This window comes from Camarhynchus parvulus, chromosome 2 (assembly GCF_901933205.1).
Source record: "Camarhynchus parvulus chromosome 2, STF_HiC, whole genome shotgun sequence".
Lineage (NCBI taxonomy): Eukaryota > Metazoa > Chordata > Aves > Passeriformes > Thraupidae > Camarhynchus > Camarhynchus parvulus.
Window position 1 is genome coordinate 134,204,250 of NC_044572.1, and position 18,871 is coordinate 134,223,120.

General features: G+C 35.6%; 1 protein-coding gene across 2 annotated transcripts in view; it reads right to left on the minus strand.

Moving 5' to 3' along the window:
• Positions 1-696: 696 nt before the first annotated feature.
• Positions 697-18,871, minus strand: part of NUDCD1 (NudC domain containing 1) — a 38,487-nt gene continuing 20,312 nt past the window's right edge. For both annotated transcript variants that reach the window (XM_030971451.1, XM_030971450.1), the window contains 7 exons: positions 17,811-17,991; positions 15,043-15,228; positions 12,385-12,592; positions 10,166-10,310; positions 8,738-8,863; positions 6,858-7,017; positions 697-5,146 (listed from right to left, as the gene is read on the minus strand). In XM_030971451.1, coding sequence (XP_030827311.1) covers positions 4,854-5,146; positions 6,858-7,017; positions 8,738-8,863; positions 10,166-10,310; positions 12,385-12,592; positions 15,043-15,228; positions 17,811-17,991 — 1,299 coding nt within the window. In that variant the 3' untranslated portion in view covers positions 697-4,853. The remainder of the gene's footprint in view (positions 5,147-6,857; positions 7,018-8,737; positions 8,864-10,165; positions 10,311-12,384; positions 12,593-15,042; positions 15,229-17,810; positions 17,992-18,871) is intronic.

The following is an 18,871-nucleotide window of genomic DNA, read 5'->3' on the forward strand; positions in this document are numbered from 1 at the left end:
AATTCATATGGGTGTGTGCATTTACAGATGAAAATACAAATGTACACACATAAATCCTGCACATTCAGAGTGCAACTAATACATTAAGAAATATATTATTGAAATACACTACTAGAAAGTGTATATTTATCAAAGCACAATGAAAGTCATGTTCTAAAATGATTAATTTTTTAAAATTTACTTTCCTGTGTTTTTTCTTGAGAATTCCTTGCAACTGGTATTAGATTGCAAAAATGCACTGGAATGGTTTATAAAGGATATTTTGCATAGAGCATTAGATTGGTAAAGACTATGAAAAATATTTTCCAGGTTTGCATCTGAACTGTTAATTAGATCTATTTTAATTGATATCCAGCTACCACTTCATGGCAAAGATCTTTGTGTAAAGAAAGTTTTTCAGAAGGACCTTAAACCTTTTATAAAGGAAAAACTATTACTCCAACAAACACTTCTCCAAGAAAAAGGGACTATACCTTGAGTTTGAAATGCTTGCAATAGCCTTGATGAAAAGGCTTGCTTGATACATCGCTCTTCTAAGTTGAAGATGTCAAGTTATCTTTAGACCTTGCTGACTTTTATCCATAGCACAAATAAACATGTATTGCATAGGGAGGAGGGGAAACAAATCCCACCAGATTTCAAGAAAGAAAGAAATATGTTACAAATGGCCCATAGGACTGACGGCACAAAATTTTAATTCAAAATTTTTATTATATGGCTAATATGTGATTGATTGCAGGCTTCAAGTTCATTTAATCTGCATAATGAGAATAGAAAACATAAATTGACAGAAGGCAAGGAAATGAAGAAGTTCTAGCAACTCATTAATGAAAGAAAGCACAAAAAACTGAAATAAAATATAAGCTTTAACCTTACTTGTTGCTCTTATAGGATCTGTTGTTTCATTAATGAAAAGCCACTATTTCACAAAGGACAGACATACAGACCAAATCTTTCCTATCTTCCTTCACTTTTCTGCAAAAAAGCACCCATGGGGGTAGGGGGAGAGGAAGGAAGGACAGATCTCTCTCTTGCATCTAGAAGGGTTTGTCCGGATCATCTGAATTTTGTACATAAAAAAAGACAGGATCAGAGGCACAATGTGCACTTTAACACAAGAATACACCTGAATATTTTTCAGCCTTCTCCAGTAACTACCTCTGTAAATTTGTGTGTTGGCAGAAATGGAACATTAGCAAGGTTGTACAAGGGATTTCACAGAGATAAACAAGGAGTACAATAGTGCATATCTTGGCAATAGCCCTGGCCCTGCAGTGCAGACACCTGCTAGAACTTTGCCCTAGCAGAAAACTTCTTAACAGAAGTTTTATTTTAAGGAATTTCTTATTTCTATTTTTCTATTTTATTTCAGAAGCATAGGAAGACTACACATTTGAAATGAATAAAAATCCTTTAAAATCATTTTAAAATTTTAAAATTTCTTCTATTTATTACAGCTTGTGGAAGAATACATCATGCATTCCAAACATGCAGTCAAGGAAAGCACTGAAAAAGAATACTGAAATCAAATAATGCAGTAAGAGCCAAGTAAGCCTGTAATAGTCAAATATTTTCTCAGAAATTCTGTAAACAGATTGTGATTGGGACTTCTCAGGAAGAAAAAGTAAGGTTTGAAGAAACAAAATCCTAGAAAAATTGAAGCATGGTTGTCAGAAAACCATCTCCTTAAAATATCCACATTTTATACTTTGTATAAGCCTATTTATGATATGCTGAACAAATGAGCCTTAGTTGTAATTGAACACAGAAAAGGAAATGCTGATAGGCAGTGTCTCTTGGTGGCTTGTAGCCATTTAATTATTATAGAATGCTTGGAAAGAGACCTTAAAGATCATCTATTTCCAACCCCACTGCCATGGGCAGGGACACCTCACACTAGACCAAGTTGCTCGAAGTCCCATCCAGTCTGGTGCTGAACTTTGAAGGATAGGGCATTCACAACTTCTCTGGGCTACTTTGTCTAGTGTCTCATCACTCCCACCATAACGAATTTCCTCCAGTATCTCATCTAAACCTACTAAATTTCAGTTCAAAGCCATTATCCCTTGTCCTACTATGCCCTTGTCCAAAACCCCTCTCCAACACTCTTGCAGGCCTCTTTTATGTACTAGGATGCTGCTCTAAGATCTCCCAGAGACTTCTCTTTCCCAGGCTGAACAACCACAACTCTCTCAGCCTGTTGTCCTAGACAAGATTCTCCAGCCCTCTGATGACCTTTGTGTCCCTCCTCTGGACTTGCTCCAATCTGTTAATGTCTCTGTTATGTTGGGATCCTCAGAGCTGGATGCATTTCTCCAGGTGGGGGTCTCACCAGAGTAGAGCAGAGGGGCAGAATCACCTCTCTGGACATATAGGCCATGCTTCACAGGATGCAGCCCAGGACATGTTTGGGTTTCTGGGCTGCAAGTGCACATTGCTGGGCCATGTCCAACCTCTGATCTACCAGTCCCCCCAAGTCCTTTTCTCCAGGGCTGCTCTCCATCTATTCTCAGCCCAGCCTGCCTTTTTGCTTGGGATTGCCCTGCCTCAGGTGCTTAGCAGCTTGCTATGCAATAGCACTCCATGTTCCTCAAGGCAAAAAATAATTTAAATTCTAAAATATCCTTGACTTTCATAGAAGCAAAATAAGAGAGAGACTATTTGACACATTGTCCCTGGGAAACATGATTACAAACACATGAGCAACACGGAAAAGGGATGAACATTTTCCCTGTGTTCAGTTATTTCCAGATGCAAACAAGAACTCCCTTGAAACAGACACACATTTGGAATATGAGTTCTAGTCATGGCATATTGTAATACCTCTGAAGAGGTAACCATTTTACTTGACTTTGTTTCCTCTGTTGCAGGAGAGAGCAGAGCCTGTTTCCAGACATGTAACTCACAGCAAGAATTTGACAAAGAACAGCTGAAATTCTCATCTATATTGAAACTGGCTGCAGTAGACCAGAAGTGACAAAGGCATGTTGACTATGATTCCTTTACTCTTTCATTCCTCCATTTCCCAAATATCATATTCTTAACTCTCAGTCCCCAAATATTAAACCTCAGGTTACTAAGTAATATTCATATACACCTAAAAGCACTTAATTTATGCTACAAAGTAATAAGCTACATATTTTTTTTCTACAGGACGTCTGCAGGAATTCTACCACCTTGATTGACATTATTGGACAACAAATAAAACTTAGATGCAAAACAGTAAAAATGGTAATACATTCACTGAGCTTTTCCAAAAAGCATTTTCAAGACAGTTTTAAAAGGACAGAATTAAAAGAGGTTTACAAATCCAGTCTGTTTTAACTTACACAGCTAAAAGTAAAGAAAAGCTTTTCAATATTGGATGTACAATATAATCTTGCTGTGAGGAGAATGAAAATCATGTTCCTTGAAAAGCTTCTGCATTTGGATGTTTTTTGCAAGCCACAGCTGCTTGCCTCCCTCTTGTTATTTAATCAGTTCACCGATACAAATCTGGAGAGTTTACAAGAGAGTCAAAACAATCACAACTAAAGAAATACTTACTCTTCTCTCAATAGATTCTTACAGAGTTCTGAAATAATAATGGTAGGGAGATGCAAACTAAAAGACTGCCTGTATTTGTGTCTCTCAGTACTTTGGTACCACAGATGACAGCAGCTTTCCTGTCAGTACACAACATATTAGGCATCCTTTGCTATGGATTTGTAAGCCAACTATGAAAAAAAGCCCAACCCAGGGTGGACTGACTGTCACAACTGACTCTTTAGTTTCAATGTATTGACAATGACAATTTAAAATAAGAAACAAAAATCTTCACATACAACTATGCAACTCAATTAACCATACCAGTCTGCTAAACCAAAGCATCCTCATTGGCCTGAGTGCTCTTACATTGCAAATATACCAAGTTTTGACTTACGCATCACAGACAGAACAGTTAAGTAACAATGCAGCATTTACAGTGGCATCTGAGGCAGAAGCAGCACCTCTGAGTGTCCCATCCCAGGTTACAATGCCAGTGCTTTTTCTGTCAGCCATTTTCTATTTTCTCATTGTAAATGAGTTACTTGAAATGAAGTATAAAGTCAAGTGAAAATGGCACAACTGAGAGTATGACAAGACCTTAACTAACAGCACTCAATGCATCACTGCCAGCTATGTATTGACGCCTTACTTTGCTTCTGGAAGACGCTACTAAAACGTATTCTAGAAATGTGAACAGACTTTCCTGCAAGTATAAACAAGTCCCAAACCAATAATTTAAAATGTGCACATGCACTAAACTTGCTTCATTTTATTACCTGTATAAGAAACATAATACCCCATTCATTTCTCTCACAATTCACCCAAAACTACTGAATGTCAAAATATCAAATCAAATATCAAAAGTTTTTTGGTCAACCATATTTGAACTGGAGATTTTTTTCTTTATAATACATTCTACTTTGCATATCATATGCTTTTAACTCTTTATCTGACTACTTTTTTCATAGGTAGACAGTGGCATTTAAAACAGCAGTCAATTCTCAAAACTCAGAAGTACAGCAAATAAAGTCACTTGGAAAAAGCAATGCATAAATCTATTCACCTATAGCAGCATCTGACAATTACTTTGACAAAGATGTTAATGCAGAAGACATTTTCCCATAGCTCTGAAAAAGCTTACTTCCATGGCAGCAAAGTCAAAAAGCTCACTTTCTTACAGAAAAATTCTAATGAAGAAATTTGATTCCCCTGTAAAACATCCCCTTTTTTATTTTCAGCAAATTGTACTGACCTTGTCAGATCGTCAACCTATTCACTTCTATAATAAATTGTTAACACTAACTACAGCAGAGCACACTGAATAATTAATTTCCAGAGTTCACCTTTATTAAAAACAAGGTTTTTGTTGTGAGAACAAATAATCTCTCACTCGTAGCTTGAAAGCCTAAGATAGGATCATTGGCTTCCAGGGTTGCTACCAGCTGCTTAGCAACCTGTCCTACTTGTCTTCCTTCCTTCCTGTTGTAGAGAACCGTGGCCAGAGGAGTTGGCTGGCGATAGATGAAAACTCTTCGCAAGCACTCGCAAAGAGCAGCGTAGGAGTAATCTGGAGCACAAGCCATGAACTTCTTGTCTTGCTTTGATGCTTGGACATAACCTGTATAGCCCAAAACCAAGTAGAAGGGATAAGTAATACATCAGTTTCAACAGAACTTTAACCGGCTGATAAAAACCCAAGCTTAACTTAAAAAATAATATGCAATTTGTAACAAAAACAAACAAACAAACAAACAAACAAAAACCCCCAAACCTGAAAACAAACAACAAGAACAACCAACCAACAAAACCTAACATCAACAAAAAAAACCCCAAACCACCAAACTACTCTTATTACATAAGCCAGTACTTACTGAAGGGATGCATTAACCAGTTTAATACCAATATACAATTCCCATGTACCTCATGTTAACAGGTGTTTTGGATACATATGTACAGCAAGATACTCTTCCCACATCTGCCTCCTCTCTGCCTCACAAGGTCTTTCATTTTCTCAGCAGAATCATAACGCCACAGACATGGTCCATATGGGCAATCTTGGCCCAATATTAGTGGTCCAAGTAGAATAAATCTCTTATCTCTCCTCATCTCCCAGTGTGTAATTACATTTAAAAATTAGGATTTCTGAGCCTATCTAATCTTGAACAGACACTTAAAACTTGTCTTCAGTTTAGAACTCAATAAAAAAAAAGTTACTTTTTAACACAGTGTAATTTCTGTTAATATTCACTCAGAAGGAAAAAAATCCTCCCTTTTTCACGTTCATTACAGGACTCTAGTATCAAATTGACTCAATTCTGACTGATTTCCTTTCACACTTCTTTAAAGAGAACTGAGATGCAATTCTGCAAAGTGATCTACCATCTTTCCGCAAGTATTTCTTTCCCTGTTAGGGAAGTTATTTGCTTCACTTCCATTGAAAAATGCAAGCCAATGGTTATCACATGGGTCAACAAGACAGGAAAAATCTAAAGGTCACTTATTAAAACACCTTACCATAAGATTATACAGACCTAGACACACGGTCAATTAACTGCAGCTATTGCCCTGACGATTTCTGTGTGAGTGTTAAGGTAGTGATTATGGTTTTCAGTCTCTAACTCAAGGTCACTTATCCAAGGAACTCTCCTTTTCACTATGCAGTTCTGTGCTTACATCCTACACATGGCCTGAAAAGGCTTGCCTTCCTCCCAGGGCATAAACATCTCATTTCTATGTTCTCTTATTTCTAAAATTAAGCTACTGTTGCTGTTGACCTCATGTTAGAGATAGAAATGAGATGAGACACTTCTTTCTTTGTGCCTAATAGCCGAATTTTTATTGCACACAGCTCATTTTTACATGGTATCAGAGGGCACTGTGTTTGCCTCTAACTGGTTAACAATCCACTGAAACTCAGTTCACTGGTCAGTAAATGGCCAGTGTATGTCTCCACTAAACCTCCCTCTTTCTAGACAGTTTACATATTTCCTTCATGCATTCTCATGGGATAGACTTCTTGTTTTCACAGGTGCAATCTCTTTTCTTACAAAAATAAATTGTTATGCAAACTGATTCTCATTCTTATGATTCTTTTCTCATGGACATTCAACAGGCTAGCTTAGCCAGAACAGCAAGGCCTAAGCCACGTCTTACAAGGCCTCTTTTCTATAAGGTTTTCCCTATGTGCAACAAGCTACCAATGCTGCTACCAACAGAATTATAGTAACTTTCAATTCAGATTTAAGTAAGTGAAATATCAACATAAACCATACCAGCAGTATTCACACAGAAAAGTCTCAGAGGTTGTGACACAGAAATTAATTTCTTACCTAAAGCATTAAAAGTTGCAATGTGTTCCCACATATTCTCTGGTTGGTCAGAGTGAGGCTGCCAGAGAAGAGCATCAACATCATGCCTCAGGCAGAAGCATGGCATTTCTTTGGGATTCACAACAACTGAGAAAAGATACTGGTTGCTTCCAAGATTAATCTGAAAACAAGACAAATACAAAATATTGATTCAAAGCACAAGTAGCAGATTCTGTTACACATACTGCCAAAGTTGGATGATCAACAGTTTTATGTTTGTTACTTGACAAAATGTTTGAATATATTATGCTGCATCCCACTGATCAACAGCTCAATACACCACAGGTGCCTCACACATTTCAAGGAGATGCAATTAAGTTTTTTGGAGTATTATTCAGAGAAACATTATGTCCACGACACAAGCAAATGAGAATGTGTTTTGTGCAGAAATGGTCCTCTAGGATAGATCCTAACCTACAACTTCTCATGTTAGGAAAAGATTCTCTCTAAGTAATCACATCTGGTTTTCTGCAGGGCTAACAGGCGAGGAAACACTGTCCCTCCCAGGTAAAAGCTGGCAAGCACTGAAACAAGGATTAGTCAGAATACTAAAATGATGAAATATCAACATTTTTAATTTACTTGCAATCAAGTAATTACTACATTTCAGGTTAGCACACTCTTCAATAAAAATGTTTTTAGGAGTTGTCGGTAAAAAGCTGTACCAGCCCCATTTCTGAAGGAAAAGGTCCCACAATTTTAAACCCAAACAGCTTGAAAGAAGAACTAAATGAAAGTGAAAATATAGTCCTGTATGCTGAAGAATATACTGAAATATTTATATTTCTACATACTCTAACAAGGACCAAAACTGCAAGTTCCCATAGAAGAGGCTGAAATTAGTATTTCCTACCCACAGCAACTGTCCTTTGACCATAATGCTTTAAACACATTAACCTCTGAATTACTTTTATGCCACCTGTTTTAAGAACTCTTTGCAAGCACCCTGGAGTTCAAACTTGCTCCACTATGTCTTGCTGCCTGCTAGAAAGCAGCCTTTTGTGATGCACAAAAGCACCCCTTTTGTGATGAGCTCATGTTCCTCCTGGTATGTAAAATGTCTCTGGGGCATTTCTTACCCTTCAGTGTGAGACGCAGTAGTTTAGGCTGAGTTAGTTAGAACTTTATCCAGTCTGGTCTTGAAAATATCAAGGACAGAGGCTGCACAACTTACTAGGCAACCCAAACCATGCTAAAACCATGATGTAGTTTTTGCTTTCATTCAGTTTCAAAAAAAAACCCAAAAACCAAAAACCCCACAACAACGAGTTAATCTGTAATGTTTTCATATGATTTTGCTGTTTCCAACACTAGGCAACAGCCCAGATCAAATCCTAGCTTACTGTTAGTCAGGGCTGCTTACAACCCAGATCAAGCTCGTTAATGAAGCATTTTGCCCCCAGTCTGTTATTTTTAGTGGGATTGACAAAGAAGTATTATAAAGTGATCTATGCTCCAGCTTCTTAGTAAAAAAGGTCAGGTTTCTACCAGGCTGTCTGAAAATTACTGAGGGAAATGCAAACTAAGTAATCTAAAGAATTTTATGCCACTGAAAAGAACCCTTCCCTTATAATTCCTTTGATATAACTTTGTTTTTTCAAATGGCTCACTTGTGAAAGTATATGTATTTTTTTAATGAGAACAAAAGGAGCTTTGTTTTTATCTTAAAATGACATTGAAGGACACATATGGATTGACATTTTCTGTTGCTACTGTGATTTGATATTATGGGAGAAATTTATGCGATTTCAAGAGTCTACAAATTTTTGTACTGATAATAGAGGTCAATTTCCAAACAAAAAATGTTTTAAAGTATTTCTATAATAATTTGCAATACTTACTATATGAGTGATTTTCAAGCTATCACCATCAAATCTGCACAAGCTTGCGCCATCTTCAAGAAAAGCATCACATTCTTCTAACTCTTGAGCATTACAAGGTGGCTTCTCCTTATCAGGGTTTGGATTCTGAAAAAAAGAATGAACTACACTGAAAATCAAAACAATTGAAAAAAAAATTAATCCTTTTTACAATTAAAAAAACAACCTAAAGAATAATTGAACATGAAGAATTATTTGCATATCCATACATACTGAAAGATTAAGCTATTATGTAATTACTCAAAATTAGTAAAATTATTTCTGCTGTGGAGGACAGCAGAAGTGGTAGGTACAATAAAATCAATTTCAGTTTGAGGAATACATAAGCCACTAAAACCTGGACGATAAATTCCAAATTCTTCCAAATAATTCTCTAAGTAGCAAAAGCATACAATCTTGAAAACATACGCACATTTAGTAATTGCACATCAGTGTAGGCTTGTTTCATCTTGCCATCACTAATGCAATTAAAAATAGATTAATTAATTGTATAAGCAGCTCTAAATACATGACACATTTTAGTTTTGCTATTAATTTTAATTTATTAAAATCTATTTTAAATTAATGAAAACTTACGATTAAAAAGTCATCACTTTAAGCTCAGTAGGAAGTGAAGTACACCATAAAAGAAATTTAAATTCCAAAAAAAAACCAAGGTCAAAAGATATACTACAATCTCTTGCTCACAAATACTGAGGTAGAGAGAAGTCAATCAGAAGTACTACATAGAATTTGTTTTAATAACACTTTTCAGCCTTACTAAAAAGGAAGTAATAATCCAAACCTAATACATCAAAAGTCACAGGGAGGAACAATTCACAAGTTTCAGATGAGATGCCATTTTCTAATTAAACAGTATCAAGCGCATATCAGCTAAAAATTACATTTTACTTTAAGTAGCCTTCCCGTATAACAAAAATGCCAGAAAGTTCATGAGCCATGTTTATAGTTTCCTAGATTTTCCTTTTAAACATGTCATTTACACTCTGTAGGTCAAGTACAGTATCCTTAGCAAGACAGTAAAAAAGTTTTGCTAACCTATTGATAAACAAGAAACAGACACCTTTCAAAATATTTTAATTGATTGCTCTTAAACAAACTGGCACACCCTAAATGGTGGGAACAAAGTTCATTTTCAGTGTTAAATCAGTCTTGTGTTTGGTGCACAGACACCATCATAGAGGTTAAATTCAGTCCCCCTCGAAGATGGTTTTACTGTTCAAAGTACATTCACAACTCCAGTGCCAGTAGTTTGTTACAGTTTCAATTAAAAATGAATAAATAGTAAAAGAACTGATGACCTGAGTCAACACAGTGCAATCAGGGTAGCAAGAAAAGACAGCATGCAAAAGCACAAGAATTTTAAGTGTTTGATTCTTGACTCTTTACCATTACTTCAGAGGTAAGATGCATCAAGCTTTCAGCTATTTCAGAACATTGGGAGGGGTCCATAATGAATTCTCCTCTTGTATCACCAACAATTAGCTCTGTCCACCGACATCCCTCATTTTTCTTAATCAGAGAGATTTCCAAACTAAAATGCAAAGAGAAGACAAAGAGTACGATGTGAAAACACTACATCCATTTGTCAGATTATTCAAAAAGCTCTAAATGTACATAAGAGCACTTCTCTTCAAACTGAATGAATAAGGAAAATCACATAACAGAAACCATTAGCATTCAAATGATAAAATAAACTATTCTAACAAAAAATATTCTTAAGAAAAACAGACCAAGGATGTGACTTCTAATACACAAACCTCAGGGTTTTCAATGTAAGTGTAATTTATCCTGAAGCAGTCTCATTAAAATGTTAAAATATGGCAGGAAATCACTTGTACAGCAATCTATTCAAGGACTGTCAGAATTTTACTACAGAGGTTTATTTGAAACATAAGCAGTAGTTCTTAGAGCTACTTAAGTGTGCCCTACCTCTAAATAACATCTGGGACAAAAAGATTTGTATTTTATAGACCTCAGGAATAATACCTCAACTAATTATCTATACTGTCTTTCTAAAATAATACCTCAGAAGAGATAAGATGTCCATAACAAGTAAAAAAACCCAACAACCACAAAGAGAACCCAGTATAATCACTAAACTATTGGGAATAACTAATTAAGTAAATGAAAAATAAGACACAGCCTGATGCACCAACATGGTAATTCCATTTAAATACTGTGTTGGACAAACACATAGATATAATGGTAAAACTGAAGTCAATTTTATCATACTCACTTTTTAGATACACTTACAGGTTCTTCAGCAATGACAGCTGTAGTGCTCCTGACAGAAAACCCTCTAAGTTACTAATTACTGCACCATAGCAGCAACTATGTAGTGAAATCTGAAGCAATTACACTGGTACTAGGAACAGCATACTTTTACAGAAGACATTTGGAGCAAGTTTTTGACTTTTAATCAACAGATTTATGTAAGTGTTGCAGTACAAACATTAAGAACTGAGTGCTACTTATTACACTGAAGTATGGATTAACCTTTCTCATTAAAGTAAAAGCCTGATATAAAATAACACTCACTGGAATGAGTAATAAAAAAATCAAGTTATTCAGCTTATATAAAAATCAAGTTATTCAGAGTTATTTTTCAGCAGGATACCTAAAAACCAACAACCCCACATATTTTAATCACAGTCAAATTTTAATATACAGTATATATAAAAATATTAGTCCCTCTAATCTTTTTTTTTTTGAGAATTACTGAGCTTTACAGTTAACCTTTTGGAAACTGCAAAAAGCCAATCTTAATCACAACTTGAAGGTAGCTTTTGTTTTAGATAAACAGCTATGAGCTGTTGAGTGGATCACCTGGTGGTATACATGTTTCTTCTTGAGTTCATTAAAGAGTGTGAATATCTCTGAGATAACCAGACCAGCGTGGGTAAGTGAATACATGGCTCATTTCAGGCAGAGTATGAAAACCAGACAATGCACAAAGAAAAACATGACTATGTTTTAGGGAGCTCTGAATTCATTTTTTGCACCCTCTCCATTCTTTCATATTTTTATTTCAGAATGAGAAAAGCACCTAAAAGTTACTTTTCAAATAAAAGCAGGAGCATTTCTATTTGAGGTCTACAGCATGTTAAGTTCATGCAGATTCATTTTCTATAATGCACATAATATATAATTTTTAGGAAAATATATTAAGGAATTTATAAGTAATGCCTAAAGAATTTTAGTTGTATTATTACTAAAATGCTCTCCTGTGGAAAGTAGAAGAGAAACTAACACATACAACAAGGTACATTCAGACTAATCAATCCTGAAACACAGTGAAAAAAATAATTGTTGAACCAATTAAGTTTACTGTTCTTACAAATCTATATTTAACATTTTGATACTGGGTGGGTTTTTTTCCTGAAAAATAACTGCCAAAGAAGGGATTACTTTCACAATTAGATAAAGAAACAGTACTGAGACAGCAAAAGCCAGTGAACTGTTTTCAGGAGAGGAGACATTCTTGCAAGAAGGGACACGGGGTGTAGCATTAAATGAGACCATCCCAGAAGGGTCAGAAGTCAGATATGGTATATGTTTTAAAATCAGTTCCTATCAATAAAAAACCTAAAACATATATAGAATACCTTTTGTCCTCTCTAATTATCCATGTGCAGCTTTCGTGGTCCACAGACGAATAGAGCGTTCCTTCCATCAAAGGAGGCTGGTCTTTTAGTGTAACACATATACTATCAGGGGAAAAATGTATTTTTATGTCATCTCTCATGATGTCTTGAGGCAGGTGAACTGTTATGGTCACATCATCTTCTGTCTGCTGCCAGTAGTAGAGAGGGTCTACAATTGGCAACATGCAGCAAAACACAAACTAGGTTACAAGGATTACTGGATTCCACAGCATTCAGTGCTGAGACACCTGGAATTTTTTGAAAGCGTGTTTCTGAAAAAGTGGAAGTTAACTTTTACTCTGAACAATTTACACAAAATATATTCTGAACATAAAATAGAGAAACACCTTTTTAGTAATCAAATCCGTTTGTGCCCCTCATTTGGAAAGTAATTTATATTCATGTCTATACTCAAATATGTTGATAGTTATACAATGGGCATTAACTGTTACTCTAAAGCTTACTGTAGCATTATGAAATTGGAATACAAAATGTACTTAAATACAATGAAACATTGATGATTAATAATGCGGTTGAGGAGACATCAGGTGCCGTATACTGCAACACTTGAGTGCATCCAGAGGAGGCAACAAGGCTGGTGAGGGACTTAGAACACAAGCCCTGTGAGGAACCACTGAGGGGGCTGGGGGTGTTTAGCCTGGAGAAAAGGAGACTCAGGGGTGACCTTATCACTCTCTACAACTCCTCGAAAGGTGGCTGTAGTCAGGTGGGGGTTGGTCTCTTTCTCCAGGCAGCAACTGACAGAACCAGAGGACACAGTCTTAAGCTGCGCCAAGGGAAATATGGGTTGGATATTAGGAAAAAGTTTATTATGGAAAGAGTGATAAAGTACTGGAATGGTCTGCCCAGGGAGGTGGTGGAGTTGCTATCCCTGGATGCGTTTAAAAAAAGACTGGATGGGTCACTCAGTACCATGGTCTAGTTGAGGTGTTAGGGCTGGGCTGGACTTGATCATCTTGAAGGTCTCATCCAACCTAGTGATTCTGTGACAAGCTACTGCATGCTAGAAGTACATATCATTCAGACATGTGAACATTTTTCCTTATATATTTTGCCAGAAACTATGCTGACTACTCAATAGAACTTATTTTATAAGACTAAGTAGTCTTAATCTGCCTCAGCTAATAGAGATGAAATAGAACTGCTTGCCCAGAGGTAGTGATCAACTTTTATTACTGTGTTTAGAAGCTGTCTGATTACTAAACTGCTAGAAGAAATGGCCTTTTAAGATAAATGTTTATACAAAAAGAAGGCTATGACAGCATGAGGGGTAATCCACAGAAAATACAAATATAGATGAATATATTTTCTGAAGAGCAATCTTGTACAAGTTGCCTTTCTATTTTAAGAAAAACTAAAGTATGGGTTCCCCTTGAAAGCTCTCAAGTTGTCAGAACCCAACCCAAGATTCCACTGATCAAAGCCTCATACCAGCAACTGTGACTCTGGAAGGACTCTTGCACTGTTGCCCTTTGTTACAACTGCTCTGCTTGCAATGGATCAGTCACAGGTGCTATAATTATACTTCCCCAGAAACTATTACTGAGACATGACAGCCTTCAAAATTGTGAACACTGACACAAACTGTATCTGATATTGAAAGTTCATTACGCCTGCAATTTTATATAACTGTGCAAATAAAACTAGAGCCTACATTAGGGTTAGGAAAAGGCAACTGCATGATGGTGCTCAGCGCACTGAAGAACTCCTTTGACTCGAGATTTATACATAGAGACTATTCTTAATGAAATTACATGTACAATATCACAGTTGTCACAGTGTTTAACATTAACACATTCCAGAAATTTGATCCTTTTGTATTGTTTTCCAAATAGGTTTTCACACTATTGGCAAAGATTGTGCTACTATCCTTAGAGAGAATTTGTTAGAATGTGTTTACTAACAAATGCCTCATATGCAGAAACAGAAATCAAATGTGAAATAATCCAACATAATTACATAAACATAGGCATTACGGAACTTAGTGATACTTAGAAATAAACAACTGTATTAGTAGGTTTTTACATGCTTAGTTTTGTTTTGATTGCAAAGAAAAAAAAAGTATGAATGCATTTTGTTGAAGATTTTCTGAACGGCTTTCCCACTGGAGCAAATAGAATCTTTTACAAGAGTCTCACTCTTTAAAACGATTTTTCAAAATAATTATTTAAATTTTGGAGAGGTAGGAATAAATTACATATCAAAAAGCTTTCTGATGAGTAACAGTTTGGGGAAGTCCATGGCTCCCTCCCATCTAGGAAGACGGGTTTCTTAATTTGAGTACTTCAGATAGATGCCTAAACTTAGGCATTAGCAATCCAACTAATATCAAAAACTTATTATACGTCTGTCTGCAAAATATCTTTTTAAGACAACAAAATTCTTCAAGTGTCTCCTGTCCAAAAAATTGCACCTAATATAGGTTTATGTGCAGTACAACTGCCACAAGTAAAAGCAAACAAACAAAAATCAATCTGTCCATAAGACAGATATGAAAACTTTCATTGCTAGAGTTTCCAAACAAATGCTAAACCAACAAGAGATGTCCTAAGTCAAAGAAGAGAGCAGCCTATCATAAGCTGTCAGACTAAGTCTTACCTTTCTTTTCATTTGATACTTTTGCATCATCATTTTCTTCTAATTTGTCACTTTCACTTTGCATAAACGTGAATGGTTTGTGGGAAACAATCATTAGACCCTCTCCACTTGGCTCTATTGCTGCATAATGAGGGACTGATTTTCCTTGCAAAACTCTCCTTTTAATGATTTCATATCTAGGATCACCTATAAGATAAAATTTTTAAAAAGTCATAATATATTTCTAGAAGACAAATTATTATCTAAGGAACACATTACATTTAAAAATACTATGTAATCCTACCTGTTAAATCACAGTACCATGGTTTTCCAGTGAGTTATACTGGATTAATCTAAGACTGCCTTTTATTCTTACGATGTCTTTGCTGATCACAGCTAGCCCAGCACACCCTCTCTACAAATAATATTTTTCTTGTAGAGAAGGTAAGAAGAAAGCTAAGCATGTCACATTTTCTGAATCTCATAAGGCAGCATGGTGCTTCCTCATTTCAAGCTTTTACAGTAAGTATTCCTAAAAGTTTAGTTAATGAAAGAAAACCAGCTTTGGAAGGGTACACCTTTGTTACAGTCCGCTGAAGTACCACAGAAGATATGAAAAGACCTAACCACGGCCTCCATTCTGACTTATTTTCCTCCTTCCATTCTTTTGCTCTTTGGTAACACAACAGTGGTGAGTGTGATCCCTTTGTCCAGTATACCAAACATGGCAGAAATTTCACATTTGTTGGTGTCAAGAGACATACTCATGTTTTAAGGCTTTGCTTTGATGAAGCACAGATTTTGGTATTTAAGGAATGGCCTGTTGCTTAACTACTTACTTTTACTAAAATCTGATTTGATAAACTGCATTCACAGACAGAGTTTCAAGGAAAAGCGAGCAACAGCAATTGACTACTGATGAAAGAGATTGTGGATTATTGTAATTCCTCAAAACAGCTTTTATCTTTGAGACTGGTTCATACATCAGTCTGATTCACAAGATGTTTATTTAAATGAAATAAAAAATTATTTCTCTCTTACTAATTAAAGATTCCTTTGAATTTAGTTATTTGCATCTCTACTGACAGTAATTTCAAACATTTTTTGTTCCCTGGAAATGCTGGAGTACTGGCAAGACTTTTTGAAAGATTTTTAAATCCACTTTTAGGGATTGCAAGAATATTTGTCATAAGTTATAAAACACACAATGTAAAAAAGAATTTTTAATGAAAGTGTAAAGTATTAAAAACACAATAAAAGCCTGTGTTGGTGCTCTCATGAGTAACAGTCTTCGGGTTCTATACTGACAGTGTTACTGATTCAGTTTTTCTGAACAGTAATGTTCAGAGGTTTCTTTCTCTTGTTAAGCTTGCCACAAAAGCATAAGGCAGTTAGTCTCATGTGGCTTTCTGAGAAATATTTCCATCATCCAAGGTTTCAACAGCAGGAAACAACTAAAGCCACTGAGGGCAACACTGCTGGTGAAAGGTCTGGAAAGAATGTCTTGTCAAGACTAGGTGAGGCCTGTCTAGTTTGGAGAAAATGAGACTGAGGGACAACCTCATTGCTGTACAGTCTTCCCAGGGAGAGGAAGTGGAGACTGAAATGCTGAGCTCTTCTTGGTATCCAGTAACAGGACATATTTGGAATGGTTCAAAGCTGCATCAGATGAGGTTCAGACTGGACATCAGGAAGCATTTATTTCCTGAGAGTGTGGTTAAACACTGGAACAGGCTTCCTTGAGAGATGGTCAAAGTCCCATCTAACAGTGTTGAAGAAGCATCTGGACAATGCTCTTAACAAGGCTTTAACTGGTCAGGCAGTTGGACTAGATGACAGTTTTAAGTCACTTCTAAATGAATTATTCTATCCCATGCTATGTTATCCATACTATGTATGAAGGAGATGGAAGAACATTTGGCTAGTAACATTACCGTATGTCTCAGCTCTTTAGTTCAACTAGTTAAAGATCTTGTGTTTCTGTCAGTATCAAAATTTTATTTCTTGCAACATAATGAGCAAGACCGTATCAGTCATTCCAAGAATGCCTATTAATTTAATCCACACATCTTTAAATCAGTGACACATGGGGTTTTGTATCCTTCATGTAAATCATGATATTTAATGTACATATATATGGTCATATTGAATATATAAAGTATAATTTGTAAAACTTTATAGGATAAAATATTAATTAATAGGTATTAATATACTAACTAATATGTTTTCAATATGTTGGTCTAAAATTAATGGAATAACTTCATACTCTTATTGCAGGAAAATGTAGAATATGCAGTATTTACTTTTTATGCTGCAGGTCTTACATTTATCTCACACTACTTCCAATCCCCTACATCATTTATTGGAAGTTAAAAAAACCAACAACAACAAAAAAACCAACCAAAGACCCATATCCAGCTGTAAAATGTTTTAAAAAATACTACAGACATTAGTTAGAAATAGTTCTGTATAACCTCGATTGTACAAGACCAAGCTAAACAGAAACTGTATTTCATAACATTCAAGTAATGTGCTATCTTGTTTTCTAATTATCTTAATGACACAAGTGCAAAACTTTACTTCCTGTTTTCCAAATATCTGTCAAAATTTAGGTCTACAACCAATAACTTGATCTCAAAATATAAGAAAAAATTACCTGTGTAAAATCTAAGCTGTGCAAAAGAAATATCAGAACTTGTGGGAAAATCACTTCTAAGACAAAGAATAAAAATATGATTTTTATTTTTTTTAAACATTACTCACCAGTAATATAAACGTAAAACACTTACCCTCTTTTCCTTCTGCAATTGTAACCCATTCCAAAGTAACATGAAATCCACTTCCTTTTGTATCCAGTTCATCTTTTTCTACCCTAAGCAGCAGCACAGCTAGTGAATGTGCATCAGATTTCACAAATGAAACACTGTGTGCTACAATAAATGGACTTCCTAGTTCTTCATTAAACACAATCTAGAAGACAAAAACATAATAAAAAGTCAGACAGTTAAAGATGGAAGCCTTGCTCTTTTACAGAAAGCAGGGAAGGGTTTCGGTGAATGTCAAATTACTAACAGTTTGTCTTCCACAAACCTCTCTGCCAACATGAACCCACAAATGTCATACAATTCTGGTTCCTCCTTCTGTGGCTATCAAGCTACTGTACTGAAATGTTTGTAAACATTATTGTTTATATTAAACAGTCATTATAAGAGTCCATTAAACAAAGCACAAAGATCCTCAAACCTATCTGCATTGTGGCTGTTTAGCATTGCAATAAACAGACGTACAGCAACTGATGAGAACAAAAGGGTCCACAAACATTGCCTATAAACTGGGCAAACAGTCTCACATTCAAGATGAAAATGCAGGCACTTCCCCAAGGCTCTCACTAGTTCTCTAGATAATTCAACATTCTGAAAATCTTTGTAGACCTTGACATGTAGAAAGAAGACATAAAGGTCCAAAGCACCATTGCCAGTGTTCAATAATCAAATGTCCCATTATATTTAGCTTTGCAAGAGATCCCATTTTCCTCCTCTATAAAGAAGAAATAAAAGACTATAATGAAATGAAGGAGAACAATATTCATGTTCACGAGAAGCTAGGGTTAGAAGTTCTGGAATTTTTATTTATGTACATGGATTGGAAAAGTCCCTTCAATATCCGAATTAGGTAGGCAGAATACATAACTATTACCGTCATACTGAAAGGCTATTAGGTACCACTGTGAATATAAAATGTCATTAATTATGAACTTAAAGCTATAAATGCCATTAATTCATAAAAATTATTTATATAAGAAAATTATTTCATTAATTTTATACAGAAGGACTCCATATCTTATAGCATG